Here is a 23,639-nt window from a genome sequence, read left to right on the forward strand (position 1 = left end):
TGCATCTCAGGTCTTCCAACTGGCCGAATTGGATTCCACGTCCTGGTTCAAGTGATTCGTTGCCAACTGGCCGAGTTTGCTGATGTGATATGTCGGCCGGGCCTACAAAAGCTAGTCGTAATCCAACACTGAGCCGGATATGAGTTTCTGATAACCGTAGTCCCAGTGGTAGGGGTGTCAGTCGTCGGCGGTCTTGTCCTTGGTGGGATCAGCCTCCTTGTTCTTGGGCTCTCCTTCAGAGTCAAAGCCCAAAGCATCAAGCTCGCGAATAAGCTCGTTAATCTTGAGGACCTTCGCCAATTGCTCAGGCAAGAGAGCAGCACCTTCCTCCTGCTTCTCTTGAAGACTCTTCACCTGCCTGAGCTTCTTCTTGAGGTTGCGAGCCTTCTTCGCCTTCTCCACCTCGGAGTCGAGCTCTTCCACTACAGGCTCGGGGGCCTTCTCGGGGGCCTTCTCGGGGGCCTTCGCCGAAGCACCGGCAGCCGCCGCAGCTTGAGCCTTGTTGCGGGCCGCCTCACGTCGCTTAGCGTTCTTATTCGCAGAGGCGGACGCAGCAGGCTTTGGTTCGTCCTTCAGGCCTTCTGAGCCGGGAGGGGGTCCCTTGCCGCGCGTGCGAAAGCTCTCGGCGGCGGGGTTCTTGTAGACTTCGATATCCTCGGGAGGGCGGTAGCCGGGGCGGATCTTGATTGCTTTTCTTGTGCTACCATCGGCACGGACAGACTCGGGGATGTGGCGCTCGCCGCTGGCCTCGTCGGTCACGATACCAGATTTGGTGGGTTGGGATGGCATGGTTGTGGAGGTGGGGTTTGATCTGATGAAGCTGATGGGCGACAATGTGATGGAAGAAACAGAAACGGCCGGATCCAGTTCACTCAAAATAAGTCTCGGCGGGAAAAAGGTTGACGAGGCCCGTCACCTGCTGCACACCGGCGTGGTAGTACCGTTGCATGAGTTGCGAGAAAAGGTCGAGTTGTCAGATGTGGATGAAAGACGCCATGTTGCTCTCTGCGCTCTCTGCTCCAGCAATAAATGTTTGGCGGGGTTCAGTCCCCGCCAAGCTTTCTGCCCTGTCAAGCCTGGGAAGACAGCTTTGGCCAATCAGAAGGCAGCCGGATAGTTCCGTGCGGTGTTTCCGGCTTCCATTCAGTGGTCAGTCAGTTTTGCTTGCTCAATCGCATCGAAACACCCGGCCTTGACCAGCTTCGCGCTCTCGCATCCACCTTCCCGACGTCAACCCCGGAACCCGAGTCTTTCAATTGACCCAGGTAGTCACCTCGAGAACCGACAAAATGGTGAGAGCTGCCCCCGTACCAAGAGAAATGAATACTCAGTGCTGACCATGTGCGCGATGCTCCCAGTCTGCCATTTACAAGCAAGTCCTGCCCTACCTGTCCGGGAGAGAGAGACACGCCGGAGCCGACGACCACCGATACTAACCCAGCTATAGCGCCATCTTCCGCAACAACGCCACCATGCTTGGTGCCGTCTTTGCCGGTGCCTTTGCGTTCAACATGTATGCCGCCGATTAGACAAGAACGCCTACCCGCGCAAAGAACAACCATGCTGAACATGTCAACAGGGGCTACGACACTGTCATGAACAAGGTCTGGGACCACCACAACCGGGGGGTACGTCGACATGCCACACTATTCAGAATGAGGGAAGGGAAATGCTGACTGAGAGGAACAGCGCCAATGGAAGGACATCCGCCACAAGTACGTCGAGTCCGAGGATGACGAGTAAAGGATGGCAGACGAAGGAAACCACACACACCACCGCATGGACCCAAACGAGGAGCGGTTAGTCGAGGCAGGAAAATGAGGAGGGGCCCCGACCTTGTATATTTCTAGACCGGAGACGGCTGTAGAGGAACCTGGAATAGAACATTGCTTGGCGATTGCAATGGTGCATCATCTCTGAAAGCTGGCTCTGGCAGGTCACGGTGATTAGGGGAGGTAGTGCGATGAACTCGGGAGCTTCAGGGATTAGGTATGACTTAATAGTTGTGCCATGTATGAGATAATGCTCCGTCCAAACATATCTCTAAGTACCTAATCATGCTTCGGTGGAACGGATCTCTCTGTGATACCCAGTGGGTGATACGATAATCCACTTTTGGTAATGCTCAAGCTTTTAAAGTCTTTAAAAACCTTGGAGCATCACTAGAACACTCTTTTAAGAATCCAAGAGCCCAACTAAGCCGCTTACACCAACAACCAAATTCCTTTTTGATAGTAGTGCATGCAAACACTGCACCCAAGCGCCGAGACAGCTGAACCGCCTGGACCTTGGAAATTGGTGACGCCCCAGCACGCCACCCCTGACCGACTTTGATCTACCACGTTTGGAACCCCACGATTTCCCCTCCATTCACTTATTGGGAGCAGCCCTCTATCAACCACCACCGATAAGACAACAAACCACCGTTAGTTGTTGGCCCCATTTCGAGATTCAGCAACGGCGCAAAACACACCAGTACACGTCTATACAATCAATCCACCTCTTTTACTCGATGCCCACCACCGTATCCGACCTGAAATAAGAGTTGACGTCACAAACGCAAAAGGCGGCTCACCGATCATGGCCGACATGATATCGACGCAAGAGCAGCAGCTCTGCCAGGTGCTGCGAAACTTGCCCTACCGCCACCGGTGTCGATACTCTGAGGATGCCGCCCGAGATCTGCTCAAGGACCTTTTCTGGTCCATGGCTGGCGGTCGGGACGACTACATGGAGCTTTTCTTCCCCACCGGTGGCCCAACCCGACCTGATGGGACCCTCAAGATGCGAGACGCCCAGGGCGCCATCGAAGGCGCAGAGTACACCGAGGCTGCGCGCGGCAAGGCTTGCGGACACATTTTCAAACAGGGCGAGGCCTCGTACGCATGCCGGACATGCAGCGCTGACGATACCTGCTGCCTCTGCAGCAAATGCTTCGATGCGACGGACCATACGGGGCACATGGTTAGGATCAACATCTCGCCTGGAAACAGTGGGTGTTGTGACTGTGGAGATGCAGAGGCGTGGAAGAGGCCCGTGTTTTGCACGATACACTCGGTGTGGGAGGGGGAGGATAAGGGGAAGGGGAAAGCAAACACTGGAGTGCCGGAGGACCTCCTCGCCAGCATCCGAATGACGATCGGCCGCGTCTTTGACTACATGTGCGATGTCATCTCGTGCTCCCCTGAGCAGCTCCGGCAAACAAAGACGGTCGAGTCGATCGAGAGAGACGAGGTAAACTCTAGATTATCCTCAACATACTGTGGCGGGGACACAACGAGGCCAGAAGAATGGTGTGTACTTCTTTGGAACGACGAAAAGCATACGGTTACAGACGTTCAAGATCAGGTGGCGAGAGCATGCGGGACGACGCTGGCAACCGGCCTCGCAAAGGCCTACGAGACGGACGGCATCGGTAGAAGTCTGTTGATGTACGACCAAAGTATCGAAAAACTCATAGAAGTTGCCGAGGTTTTGGAAAGGATCAGGGTCACTGTCACAATTCGCTCAGCTCGAGACACGTTCCGAGAACAGATGGTCAGCACGATGGTGGATTGGCTAAGAGACATCTCGGGATGCAGCGTCGGCAACGACCACAACATTCTTAGGCAAGTTGTTTGTGAGGAGATGCTCAAACCATGGCGCCGAGGAAGTCGAGCTACACACGCCAATGTTGGACAGGACGGTATGGATGACGAGGAGATGACTGAACGCCAATACTTTGAGGAGGACGAGTTCTATGCCCAGCAAATAAGAATCATGGTGCAAGCTCGAGCTGCCGCCCGTGTGGGAGAGCCCATAGACGATTCTGATGATGATGACGACGGAATTGATATTGACGAGGAGGAATTTGAGCACGCCCTTGGGAGTGATATGGAAGAGAACGGGGATGACGACGGCGATGTCATGATGATCGATACCAGGACAGAGGGCGGCGATATTCCCATGCAAGACTGGCGTCAAGACAACGCTTTGGAAGATGATGAAGCTACAGTTGCTGGCTATCCGCCACCACCGCCACCGCCTCCTCCAGTTCCAGCTCCCAGACGAACTGCTCGAGAAAGGGAGCTCACTCCTTCGGATTCTGATACCGCAGAGCCGCTTATTGCTCCTACGGTGTCTTTCAAGCCCCGTCTCGACATACCCAAGACACCCGGCAACAACAAGACCGGAGAGTCAGCCCCAGCACCCGGTTCATACTGGCTTGCCACTCCCACAGGCTATGTGGAAGAAGAAGGAATCCCGGTTGCCGAGGACCTGTTTGAGAGGGTGCGGCTGGACTGGATGATTCTGTTCGACCTCAGGATGTGGAAGAAGGTTCGGAATGACCTGCGATCCTTGTACATCTCGACTGTGGTCACAATTCCCGAGTTTAAGCGCATCCTGGGTCTCCGGTTCGCCGGACTCTACACCACGCTTGCGCAGTTGTATCTCATCGGCGACCGCGAGCCGGACCATTCCATAATCAACATATCCTTACAAATGCTGACCACCCCATCCATCACGGCCGAGGTCGTGGAGCGTGGCAACTTCTTGACAAACTTGATGGCCATCTTATACACCTTCCTGACGACTCGGCAAGTCGGGCACCCCTGGGATGTGGACTCCAGCGCTGTCTTGGCATTCGACACTGGCTCCGTCACCAACCGCAGAATGTATCATTTCTTCCTTGATCTCAAGTATCTCTTTGGCTCCCCCAACGTCCAAGAGCGCCTTCGGACAGAGGAGCGGTACATGATGCAGTTCTTGGACCTCGTCAAACTGCACCAAGGCATCTGTCCTAACGTCAGGGCGGTGGGTGAGCACGTCGAATACGAGACGGACAGCTGGATCAGCGCTTCGCTGGTCACTCGTGAAATCAACAGGCTATGCCGGCAGTTTGCCGAGTCTTTCCGGAATGTCAGTGAGCAGGAGTTTGTCCACGTGGAGAAAGCTATTCGCCTCGCGGCTAAGTCGGTCATTGTCAACTCCATTGGAGCTGAACGCAGCCGGTTCAGCGGATCGGAGATCAAGGATGAAATTCGGTTCAAGACACTCAGCGACTTTGAGTTTGACCCGACACACAACGAGATCGAGGTGGTCAAGTTTGTTGTTGAGGAGCAGCCGATAAGTTTCCACCATGCGCTTCACTACACTCTGTCTTGGTTGATCGAATGTGGCAAGGCTATGCCGGTAGAACAGCTCAGGGCACTCTTGACTTTCACCACGCAGGAGCTTACTATGAAGCCTCGCTCCATGGGCAAGAAGGTGTGGCCAAAGCGAGAGTTTACTCCCGAGGACTACCTCATGGCTGCCTTTGACTACCCGCTACGGGTGTGCGCGTGGCTTGCTCAGATGAAGGCGGGCATGTGGGTCAGGAACGGGTTGAGCTTGCGTCACCAAGCTGGAACATACCGCGGTGTTGGTCAGAGAGATGTGTCCCACCACCGCGATATCTTCTTGTTGCAGACGGCCTTGGTGGTTTGTGATCCCAGCCGCGTGCTGGCGTCTATCATCGATCGGTTCGGCATGGAGAAGTGGGTCAAGGGCATCTTTGAACAAAAGACCAAGAGTCAAGACGATGGTCAGCATCTGGATGTCGTGGAGGACATGATCCATCTTCTCATCGTTCTGCTCAGCGACAAGACGTCTCTGGTCCGCAATGATGAAGAGAAGAACCCTCAAATCGCTTCCATGCGTCGGGATCTGACTCACGTTCTGTGCTTCAAGCCGCTCTCATTCTCGGATATTTGCGCAAAGCTTCCTGATAAGTTCCAGGAGCAAGAAGACTTCCACCGGATACTGGATGAGATGGCCACCTTCAAATCTCCCGAGGGGCTGACTGACGTTGGACTCTTTGAACTCAAACCACAGCATGTCGAAGAGGTTGATCCATACATCGCCCACTACAACAAGAACCAACGAGAGGAGGCGGAGATGGCCTGGCGCAAGTGGATTGCCAAGAAGACTGGCAAGCCCATTGAAGATGTTGTCTACGAACCCAAGCCTCGCCCTGTCACGTCGGGTGTGTTTGCCGGACTGGGCAAATTCACCAGCACCGGGATGTTTGCGCAGATTGTCTACTACTCGCTGCTGTATGCTCTCACTTACTCGAAATTAACACCAGGAGTTCCTGCCACTCGAGTGGAATCCTTCTTGCAGGTTCTTCTGCACCTCGTCCTGATTGCCATCGCCGAGGACAATGTCACGGATGACGAGCAGGAGCCAGAGCAGCCTTCGTTTATCAGCATTGCCCTGAATCAGCAAGCTCGCCATTTCGTTCCCGAGGCACCACAGTCAAAGACAATTGTGTCTCTCCTGAACATGATGTCGTCCAAGGAGGAGTACAAGGGATGTCATCTGAAGATCGAGTTGGTGCTCCGGAGGATGCGCCAAAAGCGCCCACGGGGCTTTGAATTTGCCTGTGACCGTCTCGGTCTGTCGCTGGACCGCATGAACACATCGTCGCCTGCAGCCGCGTCAGCTGACGAGGAGCGGGAGCGCAAGAAGAAGGCGGCGCTGGACCGACAGCGTCGAGTCATGGCGCAATTTCAGGCTCAGCAGAAGAGCTTCATGGAGAACCAGCAGGATATTGACTGGGGAGAGGTGGATGAGCTCGAGGAAGATGAGCATCTTCCGCCGGCTCAGGAGCATCGCAAGTTCTGGAAATACCCAGCAGGAACTTGCATCTTGTGCCAGGAAGAGACGGATGACCGGCGGTTGTATGGCACCTTTGCGTATTTCACACAGAGCAACATCCTGAGGCAGACTGATCTCCAGGATCCTGACTTTGTGAGGGAGGCTTTCAACACGCCTGACAACCTTGATCGGTCAGTGGAGGATATTCGTCCGTTTGGTGTTGCCGGTGAGAACAGACACAAGGTTCAAAAGGTGGATCAGCACGGCGAGGTCTTTGAGGCAGAGCGGCAGTGCATTGGGAAGGGGTTCCCACCGAATCTGTCCCGGCCTGGTCCGGTAGCTATTGGTTGTGGCCACATTATGCACTATGGCTGTTTCGAGGCCTACTATGATTCCATCATTCGTCGACATAGTCAGCAGATTGCACGGCACCCACCTGAAGACACCAACAGGTTGGAATTTGTGTGTCCTTTGTGCAAGGCTCTCGGCAACGCGTTTCTTCCTATAATTTGGAAGGGACAGGAAGAGTCGTATCCTGGTCCGTTGGTGCCCGAGAAGTCCTTTTCTGATTTCCTTAACGAGCAACTGCACTCGGCGTACTATTCGCTCGGGGCTGCTCGGCCTCCTGATGGTGTCCAAGACGCGTTTGCAGCGTACACACAGACGTACATGGTCACCAATTTGGCAGAGAAATCGGCGCAGCTGTTGGACGATGCCTGGGTTCATGTGGGTGCTTCGTCGTTACCGACGGCAAGCCCTTATAGCGAGACGTTCAGTATCGTTTCTGCCCCAGAGACCAGTGGTAGTCGAGGTGCCACCCCTGAGGCCCACAGCAGCATGCGAGAGTTGGTCAACGTCTACCGTCGGCTTAGAGACAGCCTGAAGAAGAACGGTCTTCGCTCGCGCCACCAGGACAATCTTCCCGAGGCCGATAGTGCTGAGCTCTTTTCTAGTGATGTGCTCGCACGCTCGGTAGGGTTCTCAATTTCTGCCGTGGAAATTCAACAGCGTGGAGTTGAGGCCGAGTACGGTCAGACGTTTTTGGAAAGAATCCCGGAGCAGGTCCTCACTCAGCTGCGTATCCTCAGCGAGACGGTCACCTCGTTTATCGCCGTCGGTGGCTTGAAGGAGAATGGAGAAAACCGCATCGACACCGAGTACCGTGCCGACAGTGAACGCCAGCACTGCCAACTCTTCATCAGACAGTACACCGACCAAGAAACGGAGCACACACGCACCCCCTTGGCGGATTATCCCGCACTCCTCAGACAAGACCTCTTCGTCTTTCTTTGTGAAAGCGTCTTTGGCGTAGCCCACGCGCAGCACTTTGAAATCGCCCACCTCGTCCGCTTGTGTTACCTGGCCGAGATTGTCAAGGTGACGTACCAAATGGCGCGCAACATGCCCTTTTACCAGTGGTTCCAGCACATCACGCGCAGCAAGCAGACCATGTCCCCCTCCCTGGCGAGGTTTGTCGAATTCTGCGACCTCATCTTCCACTTTGACGTCGCGGCTGAGGCGCAAGGGGGTTTGTCCAGGGAAGACTTCACCAACGGGGGGTTCTCCCAGGAGGGTTTGGACACCCTGGAGGGCATGTACACGTTTGTCAAGAAGTACGCCTTGACATTTTTGAGAAAGTGCGTTCTGCTGCTGCACGTCAAATTTGGAGTTGATTTCAACTCGAGGGTCTCGCCCCAGCCGGAACTGTCGGAGCTGGAGAGACTGACTGAAATGCTCCGCCTGCCTAGCTTTGACGAGATGCTCAGCGCTTGTAGTGCTGAAGACGGGCCGGCAAGCGGGTGGCCGGTTCCGGCGACGAAGTACTTGGTTGAGGGGTGGATCAAGCACAGTGTTGTTGCGCCCAACTCGGAGGACGAGGAAGGGCTGTCGACGGCGGCGCTGGTGAGCCACCCTGGCATTTTTGAGCTGGTGGGTTTGCCAAAGAATTATGACCTTTTGATCGAGGAGTGCACGCGCAGGAAATGTCCGACAAAGGGGAAGGACATTACGGACCCGACGATTTGTCTGTTTTGCGGGGAGATTTTTTGCGGGCAGGCGGTGTGCTGTGCGAAGGATGTCAAGGAGGGGAGGAAGAACAGTAAGGTTGGGGGGGCACAGCAGCATATGTGGAGGTTTGTTTCCTCTCTTCCAAACATTGTACAATGAGTGAGTGATGCTGACCAAAGGGGAAATTAGGTGCCAAAAGAATATCGGGCTGTTTATTAATATCCGCAAGTGCTGCGTCTTGTACCTGTCTAGGAAGTCGGGCAGCTTCAGCCACGCGCCGTATATCGACCGGTATGGCGAGGTGGACTTTGGGCTGAGGTTTGGGCGGCAGCTGTTTTTGCATCAGAAGAGGTATGATAGCATGCTGAGGGGGTTGTGGTTGGGGCACGGGGTGCCGAGTTATATTGCGAGGAAGCTGGAGGCGGATATCAATAATGGGGGTTGGGAGACGATTTAGCGGGCGTAGAACAGATAATGGGGGCACGTGAGCGGGGGGGTGGGAGCAAAAGGAAGGGGGAGGTCAGTTTTTGTAACGTACACTCTGGGCTTTTGGGGGCATAGGGGTACTAGTTATGGGCGCGTGAACTTGTTTTATGGCAGAAACATCAAGAGTTGAGAAATGAACGGTTTTTATTTTCGTATAAGTATAATGTCAAGATGCTTAAAGCATATACTTTTGTCTATTCCGATCGACTCTCATAACCGGTCCTAGAAGCCCTGAGACGTTAAAATAAATATTTCCCACCTCGTCCTTCTAAACCTAATCAAAAGGTATCCTCCTCAACTGCCCCCCACCCATCGCCCCCCGTTTCCTCATCTCCTCCGCCGCCGCCAGCGAGCTCGGCACCTTGATTCCGCAGCAATCCCCCCACCCGACCGCCTGCTGATGCACATGCCTCTTGCCCTCTGTATCATCAAAAATCACCAGCTTCCCATTCTCAATCTCCTCCTCTGTCAACTCAGGCTGCTCCTCAGCCAGCTTCCCCATCTCCTCCGTCGCCGGGATCAACCCCCCAAACAAAAAGTGCTGCATCACCGGTAACTTGCCCAGCACCTCATTCACAAACATCTTTCTCATCCCGCCCTCAATCTTTGTCCAGGATTTCGCGGCAGAAATGTCATCCAGCATGGGGGAGTGCCACCGCAACCCTTGGACCGTCTTGGTCGAGTTGACAAAGGCTACTTGGTTGTGGTAGAGGTATTCCGGGCCGAATTGTTCGAGGGACAAAGTCTGGTGGATGGATTTGGGGGTGAGGAAGCCGTGGTGGAGGAGCTGGGAGGCGCCAAAGAGGAAGGGGAGGAATTGGTAGTCGTCTAGGCCCCAGACGCCGTGGGAGCCGGCGGGTTCGAGGTAGTAGGTTAGCTGGACGAGGCGCATGAGCTCGAGGTACTTTGGGAAGACGAGGAGGACCAGGGAGGGAAATGTGGGTTGTGGGAGGAGGGAGAGGAGGCGGAGGCAGAGGAGGAAGAGGAAGAAGTTGAGCTCGTGGCCGGAGCCGTAGTCTATCCTTGTTGCGTTGCCGAAGGAGTGGTGGAGGTAGGTGGAGAGCTCGGGGCTGGCGTCGTTGGCGTGTTGGGGTGGGAGGTTGAGGAGGGAGAGGAAGTGAGGGGTGCGGGATTTGACTTTATCGAGAAAGGTGCGGAAGGTTTTGTTGCCGAAGCGGGAGCCGGTGTTGTCGTCTGGGGGGGTGGAACGGCAGAGCTCTTCGATCTCGGTGAGGATGTCCAGGAGGGCTTGGACGGTGGGTGTGACGGTGGAAGCAGAGACAGATGAAATGGGTTTGTCGGCTACGGATTCGGAGAGGTGGAAGATGAAGGAGACCACCAACGTGTAAGTTGGGGAGGCGAGGAACAGCTTGTGATCTTGGGGAGTGAGGATGCGGCGAGTGGGTGTCTGGAATTTGACGGTTGACAAGTCTGGTAGAGGAGGTAGAGGCGGGGTTTCCGGCACGGGTTGGAGACTGCCGGATTCGGGTTGCCGGCGCCGGCGAGCCTCGTCCAGTTTTGATTTACGGGCCAGGAGGTTAGGGATGCTAGGCGCCGGATTCGGGCCCGGGCTTGGCTTCCCGGAGTTTGACGTTGACTCCGGCTGGCGTCCGGTTCCAACGGCTGCTCCAGCTGGTGAGGTTGAAGATGACATGACCTTTGCTGTTTCTGTTTGACACTGCTCTCTAGATGATAAATGTGGTGCCAGAATTATGAGTGCCAAAATCCTTTCAGTGATATCTGATGAAAGTGAGTTTCGTAGTTGAACGAGGCAAGGCTCAGATCGACTGATGTGCAGCCGTTGAGGTTGCAAGCCCAATCTTTGACCCCTGCAAGCACTAAAATGCGGGGCAGTTTTTACTGGGGAAGTGCCGCTCAACCCACGAAATCACTGCGCTGCAAATCCAATCAACGACCGTTTCTCATTGGCAGCCTTGGAAAACTTTCACTACAAACAGACGAAGGAAACAAGATCACCGCCTGCTATCATCGTAACCTTGTTTAGTTCTTGACCAGACATAAAATGACAGTATCAACAACATCCACAGCCCCGGAAGCCGCTCTCGGTGTGCTCCCAAGAGCCGACGGGTCTGCAAAATATTCACATGCCGGATACACAGTCACGGCCTCAGTCAACGGACCCATCGAAGCTCAGCGAAGAGATGAGCATCCCTATGAGGCACATGTTGACGTTATCGTACGACCGGCCGCAGGGGTCGGAGGTGAGGACCCCTCCGCACTCCTACTACCCCTCCATCATTTTCTCACCATGAACTTTCCTATATAGGCACAAGAGAACGTCACCTCGAGTCCGTCCTCCAATCCTCACTCTCACAGATCATTCTCGTCAAGAACTTCCCTCGCTCTCTCATCCAGATTGTCCTCCAAGTCGAGGACTCGCCAGAAAACGACTATGTGAACACCAAGCTTGTTCAGGCCAGCCTGGTAAGAACGACTTCGTGTTGCTCACGTGCTGGTTCTCTCGACATACTGACCTCTATGGCAGAACTTTTCCATCATGCCAGCCCTGTTTCAAACAGCTGTTCTCGCGCTCTTGTCGGCAGGTGTACCCATCAGGGCAACAGCGACGGCGACGGCTGTTGCTATTGTTCCCCAGGATGGTACCAAGAGAAGTGTGGTTGATCCATCACCACGAGATGTCGAGATTGCCCAGTCCGTCCATGTGCTGGCTTTTACGTCTCACGATGAGCTGTTGCTTGCTGAGAGTGAAGGAGACTTTACTGTCAAGGAATGGGATGATGTCTACGAGACGGCCAAGGACGTATGTTGTCGCCCAGTACCGACCAAGGAAGGGATGGAAATGGTGCTCGACGACGAACACACCAACGGCCCGGATCTGCGCCACTTCTTGCGGTCTACCATGGAGAACAAGGTGGCATCTGATCTCCATTGGAAGTGAGGCGGCGTTCAGGACATCCAAAGAAGCAACGCGGCCCGCGGTTCAAGATTCAGCGCTGCATAGAGAGAGAATACTTGTGGGATGGTAGATGATGAGCTCCTCAACCGAGCCGCGCGATTACTCGGCATGCGAATATCAGCACAGGTCAGCAGCTTCACGACGTAACGACGGGTTCTTTGTGCGGGATCATGAAGCTGGACGCGGAGAGATGGCATAGGAGGTATGGAAGGAATGCATGGCTCACAAGAGACAGCCTGAAGTGTTGCGCGGCTAGGCGACTACAATTCAAAGGTCGGCAGTTAGCCACGGCATCTGGTGTTGGAAAACATCACCAAAAAACAATCTACCACCTTGCTGGGGTTTTGACCATCTTTCGATATCTCTCCCCTTATTCTTTTTTGTGATGGAAGCCTGAGTTGACGTCTCAAACACATCGGTGGGTCCACCCGCACGGCCATGTTTGGGATTGCCCGTTAGCGGGCCGGGGCCTTGTTTCAGCACCCCTACCCAGAACCCTGACACCGCCATTCTCACCACCACCTGACGGCGGCTTCTGCTTGGGAAGCTCGGGAGGGTCTTGAGAATGGAACGTCAGAACCGGGCGTATGCTGGCTCCTCGAGCTCTTTATTTGGGGCTTTCTCACAGTCGCAGCGCGCTGGACGCCTGTAGAGTGGCTTTGCAGGTGGACCACTGGATGACATTGAGACCGAGCTAAACGCCTTGTGTCTCTTATCGTTCGCGATTCATGCTCTGTCCGGACGCTCACGGCGCTCCCCAGCCGTAGGTATCCAACAAGAAGACGGCTGGCGGCCCCTGCTTGATGTGCGCTTGGAGGGTGATGGATGCGTCAAGCCTGTGGGCCAGTAGATGCTGTCAAGACGAGCACGGCGAGCATGTCCCGCTCTTAATCGTTGTCAAAGTTTCCAAACATTCCAACAACGCAGGATTCGCACCAGGAGATGGTGGATTGTTATGCGGCTGCTTTGGACGCTTCAGCGGACCGTTGCAGAAGGATCTCCAGCACCGATTGGGCCGAACCAGAGGTTCCCCAGGGTTACCAGTGACGGGAAGCCGTGCCGTCAGGGGGATGTTTTGCTGCCGCACCACTACTGCGGTAACATTCCCCTGGCTTCTCGCCTCCTGAACAGCCCAGCATCGCAGAGGCATGATGAGACTCTCACGCTCGAGACCTTCTGGCAGCTACGCTCCGTACTGCCGTGCTATCCGCCTGCGAGTCCCAAGTGGGTGCTTACGCTTACAGCGCTTCTGCGTATGTGTTAGCCTATGATATCTCCCTCCGTGGTTCCCATTTTGAATGTAAACATGGACCTGGCGTTGAATGAGTTTGTGGCACCTCTTGAATTGCACTTTTTGGCTTGACAGCGTCTCTCGAAACTGCAGGAGACAACAGCATCACAGCTACCGCCAGCAACAAACGATACGAGTGGTTGAACTGCCCCAAACTTCTCGACCGTGCCTGTGATATGCGCCTTCTCTCGCATTATCAAAGTTTTTTTTGGTGGTGGTGGCGGTGATGGTGGTGTAAGTGGTACGTACTTTCTCCAACTGAGGCTAACAACGACCCCAGAGTGGCAGAGGTACCTCCTGAAATGTACCAAAACCCCACCAAAACCCCTGTCATGAAGCTTCAGAAGATCTTCAGCTGCACCCCCGATTCCTCGACGAAGCTCTCGATCTTCCCCCTGCCACGCCATCCCATCTCCCATCCTGGGGCCTGTCCAAACAGTCAGGGACATATTATAAACCATCGACGAGTTTGTCGTGGGCTTGTTTCCTCTCTCTGGTCTTCAGTCCTCATCTTGATGACCCAACCGTCCCGTCCCTCTTCACCCCTCCTCTAGCTCCGTGAGCATCAACACCGAAGCGCTGAGCTCTGCGAGTTCTCTCCAACCGATCCCTTCCTCCTACCTCTTACCTCGGGCTTCATTCTCTTTTCTTTTTCTTTTTGTAATACACTCGATTCGTTCCCTGGTGGGCTTTATCTCTTGCATTCTATTTCACTAGACTCCAAGCCATCTGGCAACCAATTCCTCAGCCTCTCAACAATCGTCCAATCGCTGCAAGCGTCACTCGGATATCTCGTGCATTGACTTCGAACTCGGCACACCTACCTGCCCACCTATTCCCGACTTTCACAAGTTAAAGGTAGATCAGATCAGATCAGACCGGTGACCGTCTGTTGGACTCGATCGAAAAGAAGATATCACCCTTTTGAAGAGACCACGGTTCACGTGGACGGCGAATTTACACTTGGATCACCAGTTGGCAGGCCATATCACCACCAATCGCCTGTATTCAACGGGGACACCAACGCCACAAGCACCTTCGAAACCGCCAACCGCGGGCCTCGTCCTAGTTGACCCCGCCGCACCCGCCACCAGCCCCTCCGTTGAAAAGACTCCCCGCTCGGCACAGCGTCCCGACACCGCAACGCTTCCAAGCTTCCAAGACATTTACAGGTCAGATCCGCTGAGGAGACACGGACACTGACTGCCGAAAGTGGGGGATTTACAAGACCCTGAAGGTAAGACCCCCTCACAATCCGGTTTAGGACCCTGTTGATCCGGTGGTCAACGACGAGAAGAAGGTGGTGTGGTCCTTGTGATGCCCCAGCACAGACAACAGTGCCGCAATGGATTCACTGGCTGAGGCGTGTTCCAAATGGAGAGACCACCTCGACCTCGGACGAGGGTCAAAGAAAGAGAAGGGATAACAACAAATGCAACCCATCTGCCCGGACCTGCTGACACATCCTCTCTGTCTCCCACAGGTTACTCGATTGTTGTTGTGCCTTGTGCCTCTTGTCCGTCCGGCTCATTGATTTGATTGCTCGGACTGAAGCCGAACTGGCCACGCCTGATTGTCAAGCAATTGACAACTGCCCAGACAGCATCCCACTTTTGACTCCGGTCTCTTGCGTCCTGTGACGTCGAACGACAGTTTCCCCCGGGTTTCTCTCCTGCATAGCTGCATCAGCTGCATCGGTTGCATCCCCGCTGCAGCACGGCGTGTTACACTGGGTTTCTGTGAGATCCGGTCTTCGCGCACCGCAGGAAAAGGTTCCGTCGCCGCCAGACGAAAATCCCAAGCTGTTGATCCGCGGGGTGCCTGGCGCACATCGTCTCGATTGGTGGTACCAGCACCTGGCTAAAGTGCCTCTACTAGTCCCTACGCTCTAGCACACATCGCAAACCCAAAAGTCGTTTGCAGGGACTTTGCACAACAGTGGACGGGCCGAAAATAGACGAACCCCACCGCCCAGCGACCATGTCCGGCCCAATTTCTTCGCCTACCGCGATTCACCCTGCCCTTAGTCACCCTCACCCCGCTGAGCCTTCTTTTCCTTCGCTGCAGCGGCCGTCGGATGGAGTTAATAAGGGCGAGTCCGCCATCTCCGACCGAGCGACGGGGCCCAATATTTCTTTTGGCTTGATGTCGTCTCCCCCAAGCGCCGTCCTCCCCCAGACTCAAGACTCCAACCCTCCCGTCCGACATGCTGACCTCGCGAACCCTCCCAAATCCGCTCTGCCTGCTCTAGGCTCCTCGGTGACTACCGATTCCGATCCCCTGCATGGGCAGGGAAACCGCCTCACTTCTCCCCCAGCACCAGCTCGCGGCCACCGCAGGAACGCACTCTCGATCGAGGCTGTTCCGAGACAGACTATTATGAAAGCATTGGCCTCGGTGGCTCGGCACAACAGACCTGAGCCCCTTTCACTCACCGGCATGCTTTCCGCTCACACCATGGCCGACAACAGGCCCACTTCTTCTTCTTCCCAGCAGCTTTGCGATGCGCTCAACGGACTGGCTGCTCAGCAGAGCGCTCGCAGCACCGCCAGCCAGTACATGACTCCCGCAACCGCCTTCCCTTCGCTACAGTCGCCATGCTTTTACCACAACCGCTTCGACGACGCCGTCGACTTTGAGAAGGTCCTCGAGGAGATCAAGAACGACGAGTACATGTCGCATTCTCGCCTGGTGCAAACCGCCACTGGTGTCCGGGAGGTATCCAAGCAACTGCAGCGTCGGCCCATCAGACGTGCTGTGCGAAGTGTCATGATTGTTACCAAGGCCCGCGATAACCAGCTGGTCCTCCTCACCCGCGAGCTTACCCAGTGGCTGCTTCGGACCCCCAGGTATGGTGCTGATGTGGGAGTAAATGTCTATGTGGACGCCAAACTCCGCCACGCCAAGCGTTTCGATGCGTCCTCCATTGTTGCAGAGAACGAGAAATTCAACGACATGCTCCGGTACTGGACCCCTGATCTTTGCTGGAGCCAGCCTGAGAAGTTTGATCTTGTTCTGACCCTTGGTGGTGATGGAACCGTTCTCTTCACATCATGGCTCTTCCAGCGTGTTGTGCCGCCCGTTTTGTCCTTCAGCTTGGGCAGTCTGGGTTTCTTGACGACCTTTGAATTCGAAAAGTACAAGGAGCACCTTAACCGGATTATGGGCGAGGCTGGAATGCGCGTCAACCTACGGATGCGCTTTACCTGCACCGTGTATAGGGACAGGGACGGATCCGTTGACATGGAGGAGGGCGAGCAATTCGAGGTGCTCAATGAGCTCGTCATTGACAGAGGGCCGTCACCATATGTTTCCAACCTGGAGCTGTACGGCGACAATGAGCTTTTGACCGTGGTCCAGGCGGATGGTTGCATCTTCTCCACCCCTACTGGTGAGTCTTTTTCACTTGACAAAACATTTTGTTCAGGTTTCTAATCTTTGACAGGATCAACCGCCTATTCGCTCTCAGCAGGCGGCTCTCTCGTTCACCCGGATATCCCCGCCATTCTCCTGACGCCCATCTGCCCACACACCCTCTCTTTCCGCCCCATGGTTCTGTCGGACACCATGCTTCTGCGGGTTTCCGTCCCCCGTCACAGCCGCGCAACAGCCTACTGCGCCTTCGACGGCAAGGGCCGTGTGGAACTCAAGCAGGGCGACCATGTTACGATTACGGCTTCGCAGTACCCCTTCCCCACGGTGGTTCGAACAGACACCGAGTGGTTTGACAGCGTATCACGAACCCTCAGATGGAACGTCCGCGCCGCCAGCCAGAAGGCTTTCGAGACGGGTGCAACCAAGGACGAAGAGGAAGAAGACTGCTGGGATATCGACACGGACTCTGCCTGCTACGCTAGTGAGGAGAACAGCAGTGCGGCGAGCCCTCTAAGGAGGCAAATGAGTTTATTGGGATTGTGATAAAAAAGCGAGCGAGAAGCGTGCGAAAGATACCACATCGTGTTTTTTTTTTGGCTATGAGAGAAAGAAAGCATGATATGACTGACTACTGCAACCTACGGGGCATTTCACGGACTGGGTGGGATTTGGATATCATCAAACCACCAACAAATGGGGGGACGGCGTTTGAAAGGAGTAATTTTTGGGAGACAAATGACATGGACTCGAAAAGAGTTGGTTTACAATATTTTCTCATCTTTTTATTTTTACTTTTAATGTGTTGTTCGAGATGCATCGCATCGAATGGACTTGACAGTTACATTATATATATACATATTTACAAACATTTATATTTTTATTTTTACTATCGTCAACTATTTATCGTAAGACGGGTGAGTGACTTTTCACACACACTACAGGCAGGGAAAAGCCTCGCTGGCACGGGCTGGCAAAAGACAGATCTTCAACAACGCCCATCTGTCCGAAAGGGCCACGTCCATTCTTCCAAGAAATAAAACCAGTCCAACCCCTCAGCTCTGAGACTTGGCTCTCAAAGGTCACAAGAGAGAAACAGCAGACAGGACCCCATCCATCCAAGCACGTACGTAACCGTTACCATTTCACCCTGTTTTCTCGTTCATGCAAGTTTTTTCTTCCTAGTAAAAAACCCACGTTCGGCGGTCCCCACATGCTGCAATGCAGTGTGATTGTGGGGTATGTACTTCGACAGTGTGCGTGTGTGTGGGGAGTGGACCACTGAAGATATCATGCCATTTCTGGGCTTTCTGGAGTTGGTGGCTGGACTTGGCTAAAGCCGTTTGCTACTGCCGGGGGCGATGTGTATGACTATGTGGGTATGAGATGGGAGTGGGTGGTGGTGATGGTGTTGGAATACCGAAGGCGCGAGAAGACGAAACGCTTTATGCAGCTCTAACGCGTCCGTCTAGTTTGGATGAACAGCTTTCCAAAACATCAACAAAAACATCCATCCAGCTTCCATTGTTGCAGAAATGGTGTGATAGTCTCAAAAATGATATGGTCATTCCCCCCAAATCTGATATTAATCACAGGCCAGTCCAAGTCTCGGACATAATTTTATTCTCCGACGACAATAACCCCTCCAACACAAAAGTCAACCCCTCGACAATCTAAACAAAACCCCTTACCCAGTAGCTCGGTTTCTGATACGTCATAGTAATCACCATCCCCTTTAAGCTTAAACAAACTTCCCCCTTTTTTCTCAGCTTCCTCTTTCTACTCAAACCTCACACATAAAGTCAACAACAAAACAGCCCTTCAAAAATAGAGTGCTCCCAAAAGTTCTTGTTCATTACACTAAGTAATTATTCCATATCCGCCGTGCTTGCTGTCCATTTCCCCCAAAACCCGCCCATAGCCCCTCCATATTCAGCTATTTTTCAGCTGATGTAGTGTAACATGAATAAATGACAATAGCCATCCGTAGCCGCCCCGAAACAAAAAGCTTAGTATGTACCCTCCGGACTCCGGAGAGACAAACGATAACCCAGACGCGATTCCAAATCCCCAATGAAACACGCACGCCCTCTTTGCGGGTCCAAAAAAAAACAGAAAAAGGGCAGGTATCACAAAACAAATACAACAACTCCCCAATCCATCCGCCTGTCCAGTAGCCATGCCAACCTAACGATCCGACAAGAGAGCACCAAAACCACTGGAAACCAACATAAACGCCTTGTTTTGAAAGCCCATCCGGATCATATACAAAGTGGGAAGGTGATGGAGCAAGCCAATCATCTCCAGTTCCCCTGACTCAAACTCAACAACCCAGCCACGGCATCCACATCGCTCTTTTTGCTCGGGCTCACATTGCCCCTCATGAATCTCTCCACCTCGTCGTCCAAAGCAGCCCTCGAAGAAGCAGGGCTCCTGTTCTCAGCCTCTTCATCCTCAAATATCTCCAAAACAGAGTCCTGGGCCGCCCGCTTGTCACGTCTCTGGCCCCGGCCCTTCACCGGCGCGGTGTTAGCTCGGTCGTTCAGGGCCGTCTTGTCGTTTGCCGGAGTGCGGCGGGGATGCTTCCTGTAATCCTTCTCTGACCTTGTAGCAGAAGAGGAGAGAGGGCGGCGACCTGTGGTTGCGGATCCCATGATTGATTGGGCGTGAGAGTAATAAGGAGTACGCGGGTTGCCGTCTTCATCAGGGCTCCAGTTCTCCTTATCAGAATCGTGACCTGATGGGGAATGCCGTGCGTGAACTTTGATCTTCTCCGAAGTGCTGCTGACGACCTGCTGGTCGTCATGGTTGGCCTTTTCGCTAAGCCCCAAAACTGACTGCATCCTCGCAACACTGCTCGACGCTCTACCGAGCTTTGCCTTCTTGGCCGCACCTGGGCGAGGAGTGGCCTTGCTGATGGTGGCGTTGCGCTTGGCACTGCTGCTTTGCTGAAGAGGGCTGCCGCCGGTTGAGCTGGTTGACCTCAGAAGGCTGATAGCTGCGATGGCGGAGCCATTGCTCTCATTCTTGGCTTGTGCGGTAAGTGCATCCTCGCGGTTCTCAGCATCACAGGCAAACTCCCAGGCGTGCACATCTCTTGACCTTCCACGAGTGAGGCGAGGCGGTAGTGGGCTGTGGCTAGTGAGAGAACTGGTGAGAACTGAAATGGGTGGCAGTGTGACAATAGGAGAAGCACTGTGGCTTCGCTGCAGGTTCGGCCGCCGAATAGAGCGAAGTGACTGCAGCATGTCAGGAGTTGGTGGAGCAGCAATGGGACGCGGTGGTGAAATGGTCGAGGCTACAACTTCGGCCTTGCCTTCCAACGACATGGAGATGCGGAAACGAGAGGGTTGTGTGCTTGGTGGGGGTAGGATTGAGCCAGCAGAGAACGCTGGTGGGCATGACGACGAGACGGATTCGAGGCTGTAGCCCGTGTTAGGAGACGCGGTGATAGGCTGCATCATAGGTGTTACCCACGAGAAGGGCTCATCACGACCAGCCGTCACTGATGCCGGTGTCGTGAATGAGTTGCCAGTATTCCACCTGTTGGAAAGATAACCAACCGACGCCGAGAAGGACTGTGACAGCGCTGAAGACTGGTCGTGAGCGGCTCTTGGTTTAGGAGCAGGGGTAGCCAGCTCCTTAGCGTTGTCCCGGGGTTCCTCCCACTTGCTAGTCTCGCGGGGTACTTCGGCCACTGGCTCGGCCTCCTCCCCAGCTTGAGATACGGGTCTATCTGGCTGGGTGGGGGGCGTCGGTTCCTGCTCGGGTCGTGATAATGACTGAAGCGGGGAGGTATTGGTGATATCGGAACTAAAAGCGGTGTTGTAAGGGGCGGGGTCAGAAGAGAGGATCTGCATGCCGCCGTATCTGAGGGCCGCAAGCTCCTGCGGCGACAAGGGTCGTGATTTTCTTCTGTCGTTTTGTCTTCTGTTTTGGAACCAAATCTAGCCGCTACATGTTAGTGCCGATTCGACAGAGACAGAGAACCGATACGCGTCCTGTTCCTCGCTGGCACTAACCTGAACCTCTTTTTCGTTAAGTGAGACGCGTTTTACAATATCGAGACGCGCTGCCTTGTCAGGCTTAGGGTTGGCATTGTAGGCCGCCTCGAGGATCGCCTTGTCTTTGGCACTGCAGAACGCGTTTTTGTCAGTAAAGCGAGGACTTTATTCGGCAAATAATGCCATAACCGGCGGTGTCACATACGCGGTGCGTTTCCTCTTGCCCTTGGGGTGTCTTTCGTTCTCCCCCACTGATCTCAAAAACTCTGGTCTGTATTCGGGTGACGACTGCTGGGGAATTGCGGGGAGGGCATTGGCGGTGGTGGGAGAGCTCGGCTGCTGTTCGTCGCCCGACACAGGGGGGGATTGGGCACGAGGAGCTGGTGACGGCGAGAAGGCGCGTGGTGAAGGAGCTTGGTGATCCATTGTCAATTGGTATTTGGGGGGGCGGGGAAGGGGGTATATCGTGAGAGGCGTGCCCGAGTCAGCAGGGCATGCTACAATGGGACCGTCGCAAAGCTTGAGATAGTCTCTCGTCGTCGTCGTGCTGCTGGTGCGGAAGGGTGAAGCTGTGCCGGAGAGCAACGGACGAGGCAACAGAGGAGAGAGAGAAAGCAAGAGAAAGGTCGGTGAATGTGTCGACGCGCAAGACAGGGAAATCCGTGGCAGAAAGGAAGGCCCTTTTGAAAGAGGGGGTGGATATGTTGCAGAGCGTGCCGACCGCGATCCTGGGTACCTTCTGGTGCAGAAAGCACAATCATCTAAAAAACGGACCCACGTCGTGTGCCGGGGCTCCGCCCATCTGCTCTGCCCGCGTCTAACTGCAGCCAATCACAGGCGCCAAAAACGCGATTGACGGTCCCGAATAGGAAACAAAGTCAACAATTCCAGCATCTCGGGAGTGCTTTCCTCGAGCAACCCAGCGCCAAGCCCATTTCAAAATTCAAGGTTTCTGCAAGTCCCGCATCCCACCACCTTCCCTGCCTTTTTATTTTAATTCTTTTAAATCAGGAAGGGGTGAACGCGACACGCGACTTTTTGCCGATTTAAATGGCAATGGAACCCAGGTCTGTGCTCTTTCTCCCCTACTCACTGCACGCGCTCATCAATTGTCAGCTAAATTGAGCACTCCTCGTCATGAATTGCTCCCGTAATTGGCTTTTCCCGGTGCTCAATTAACCTTCGCATCGGCGGCGGCAAACATCGTCACTCTGGCACGATACCAGTCCAATATGCCGCTGTTGTTTATCGAAAGAGCATGCATGTATGGGAGCAGTTTTAGATGCACCTGCAATGCACGAAACCTCCTCTTGAACACATACTGATCTTATCAGCTACGAACCTAGGCAAACATATCGAAACCATTACCTTACCTTTACTGACCTCTCCAGAACAACAGCACCTCCCCTTCAGACATCCTCAACGGCGCTTACTTGGCTACTTCTTATCCGGTCTCTTTCATCCAATGTCATGATGACTGCCTCCACCACCTGCTTGATTGACGCCGGGTCCAACGAGGACTGCTGGCTGGGTGAGGTGAAGAGACGCCTATTAACCGGAGCAGCCGCCTGGCCCTCCTCGTACATGTCTTCATCTTCCTCCTCGATAGATGGTACCCGAGGCGTATACAGCCCGTTGACTGTTTCGTTGACTGTTCGTCTGGTGGTTGGTGTAGGCGGAAGCTCATCGCTCTCTACCCTTCTTTGGCGCTTGGAGGAGCTTCCCGTCCTCGATTCTCTGGTAATAAGAAGACTATTTCTGGGCGTCCTCGCTGAACCGCTTGTCGGCGTCGGCATGTTCCCAAGGCCAAGACCGAGCTTCCTTTTGCGGCTCGGGGTAGAGCAGACACTGCTTGCAGTGTCCCGAAAAGACCGTTGAGAGGAAAGCTCAAAGCTTTCAAAGCCTTTCAGCACCGTACTTGTCCCGGAGCTGACCGACACGCCGTCATTTGGCACCGGTACCAGATACATCTGCTGGTACTTCGAGCGGGAACCACTCCATTGGTGGGGTGCTTGGAAGATAAATGCCGGCGCAGGGCTGTTCTCAAGGGCAGTGTGCATCTCGTCATCCTCATCGTCCTCATCGTCCTCCTCCCCGTTTTCTCGGCCTTGCTGACTCCTTGATCTCAAGTCGTCGTAATTATCCCACTGTCCCTGCCGAATACCATGTAGATGGTTTGACGAGGCCTCTCCCTCCAAAGGTAGCCTTGTAGGGTCAATCCACCAGTTTGTCTCGCAAGGCTCATACTTGAACTCCCTCTCGTACGCCCTGTGCTTTGTCTCCAACTCATCCTCAAAGGAGTAAAGGCCACAACCACCTCGCGAGATCGGATCCCAGTTTGGGCAGCCGTAGTACCATCTGCCTTGGTTATTGTTCTTATTGCCCGTGACTTGCTTCACGCTCAACTTGCTGCGGTCCTTGCAGTTACCTGGTGCCGGTTAGATGGACTCACTTCCTTATCGCCAGGTGTGGAGGACAGCTTACAATAAAACACGCCATCAATCATTAGCAGTCCTTCTTTTCCGAGCGTAGAAAATGGGCGCCACTCTCGATGATTGCGCCGGTGCGCACCAGGACATTCTTTCTTTGACTGGGAGGATGGCGGTGAGTACATCCTGACAGTTTGGGCAATCGGGGAGAGTTTGTCGGTGAGAAGTCAGGAGAAGAAACAAGTGGGAGCGAAGCTCGTTAAGATAGGACCAGATAGTTGCTCTGTTCACAGATGAAGTTGAGCAACTTGGCGCTTAAAGGTGGGGTCATGATTGTAGATTCGAAGGGGGCACTGAAGGGAAAACGGCCTGGTGATGTGACAGCCCGCTTTTGTAGCCTGTCATCGGAGCTTAGCCATCTTCGTGATTGGGTCGGACAGAAAGGTGGTGCAGCTGCATCAAATATTTCTTCAGCTCAGGCTTTCTCAAGGCAC

General features: G+C 54.2%; 9 protein-coding genes across 9 annotated transcripts; 5 read left to right on the forward strand and 4 right to left on the reverse strand.

The window, feature by feature from the left end:
- Nucleotides 1–177: 177 nt before the first annotated feature.
- On the reverse strand, nt 178–789 carry QC761_102180 (uncharacterized protein; the record flags this gene model as incomplete). Its single annotated transcript, XM_062873461.1, has 1 exon — nt 178–789. The coding sequence occupies one exon, from the start codon at nt 787–789 to the stop codon at nt 178–180; it is 612 nt and encodes a 203-aa protein (XP_062736492.1).
- A 166-nt stretch (nt 790–955) lies between these two features.
- Nucleotides 956–1,743, forward strand: QCR9 (Cytochrome b-c1 complex subunit 9, mitochondrial; the record flags this gene model as incomplete). The annotated part of the gene is made up of 5 exons (XM_062873462.1): nt 956–1,292; nt 1,359–1,390; nt 1,448–1,513; nt 1,580–1,628; nt 1,690–1,743. The coding sequence occupies exons 1-5, from the start codon at nt 1,290–1,292 to the stop codon at nt 1,741–1,743; spliced, it is 204 nt and encodes a 67-aa protein (XP_062736493.1). The 5' UTR covers nt 956–1,289.
- Nucleotides 1,744–2,580: 837 nt separating this feature from the next.
- On the forward strand, nt 2,581–9,344 carry UBR1 (E3 ubiquitin-protein ligase ubr1; the record flags this gene model as incomplete). Its single annotated transcript, XM_062873463.1, has 2 exons — nt 2,581–8,750; nt 8,815–9,344. The coding sequence occupies 2 exons, from the start codon at nt 2,581–2,583 to the stop codon at nt 9,080–9,082; spliced, it is 6,438 nt and encodes a 2,145-aa protein (XP_062736494.1). The 3' UTR covers nt 9,083–9,344.
- Nucleotides 9,345–9,385: 41 nt separating this feature from the next.
- Nucleotides 9,386–10,765, reverse strand: RRD2 (Serine/threonine-protein phosphatase 2A activator 2; the record flags this gene model as incomplete). Its single annotated transcript, XM_062873464.1, has 1 exon — nt 9,386–10,765. One exon carries the CDS (start codon nt 10,763–10,765, stop codon nt 9,386–9,388), a length of 1,380 nt encoding a protein of 459 aa, XP_062736495.1.
- A 222-nt stretch (nt 10,766–10,987) lies between these two features.
- On the forward strand, nt 10,988–12,031 carry RRP46 (exosome non-catalytic core subunit rrp46; the record flags this gene model as incomplete). Its single annotated transcript, XM_062873465.1, has 3 exons — nt 10,988–11,333; nt 11,399–11,556; nt 11,618–12,031. Exons 1-3 carry the CDS (start codon nt 11,135–11,137, stop codon nt 12,029–12,031), a joined length of 771 nt encoding a protein of 256 aa, XP_062736496.1. The 5' UTR covers nt 10,988–11,134.
- Nucleotides 12,032–13,642: 1,611 nt separating this feature from the next.
- Nucleotides 13,643–14,980, forward strand: QC761_0001820 (uncharacterized protein; the record flags this gene model as incomplete). The annotated part of the gene is made up of 4 exons (XM_062871754.1): nt 13,643–13,778; nt 14,089–14,198; nt 14,271–14,512; nt 14,824–14,980. 4 exons carry the CDS (start codon nt 13,643–13,645, stop codon nt 14,978–14,980), a joined length of 645 nt encoding a protein of 214 aa, XP_062736497.1.
- A 340-nt stretch (nt 14,981–15,320) lies between these two features.
- On the forward strand, nt 15,321–17,614 carry UTR1 (NAD(+) kinase; the record flags this gene model as incomplete). The annotated part of the gene is made up of 2 exons (XM_062873466.1): nt 15,321–16,731; nt 16,786–17,614. 2 exons carry the CDS (start codon nt 15,321–15,323, stop codon nt 17,256–17,258), a joined length of 1,884 nt encoding a protein of 627 aa, XP_062736498.1. The 3' UTR covers nt 17,259–17,614.
- An 809-nt stretch (nt 17,615–18,423) lies between these two features.
- Nucleotides 18,424–21,142, reverse strand: QC761_102230 (uncharacterized protein; the record flags this gene model as incomplete). Its single annotated transcript, XM_062873467.1, has 4 exons — nt 18,424–20,135; nt 20,190–20,659; nt 20,735–20,846; nt 20,922–21,142. 4 exons carry the CDS (start codon nt 21,140–21,142, stop codon nt 19,010–19,012), a joined length of 1,929 nt encoding a protein of 642 aa, XP_062736499.1. The 3' UTR covers nt 18,424–19,009.
- Nucleotides 21,143–22,125: 983 nt separating this feature from the next.
- QC761_102240 (uncharacterized protein) lies at nt 22,126–23,614 on the reverse strand (the record flags this gene model as incomplete). The annotated part of the gene is made up of 2 exons (XM_062873468.1): nt 23,201–23,614; nt 22,126–23,144 (listed from the first exon to the last, which is right to left on the reverse strand). The coding sequence occupies exons 1-2, from the start codon at nt 23,328–23,330 to the stop codon at nt 22,126–22,128; spliced, it is 1,149 nt and encodes a 382-aa protein (XP_062736500.1). The 5' UTR covers nt 23,331–23,614.
- Between the last annotated feature and the right edge of the window lie 25 nt (nt 23,615–23,639).

This window comes from Podospora bellae-mahoneyi (genome assembly GCF_035222275.1).
Source record: "Podospora bellae-mahoneyi strain CBS 112042 chromosome 1 map unlocalized CBS112042p_1, whole genome shotgun sequence".
In the NCBI taxonomy this organism is placed as follows: domain Eukaryota; kingdom Fungi; phylum Ascomycota; class Sordariomycetes; order Sordariales; family Podosporaceae; genus Podospora; species Podospora bellae-mahoneyi.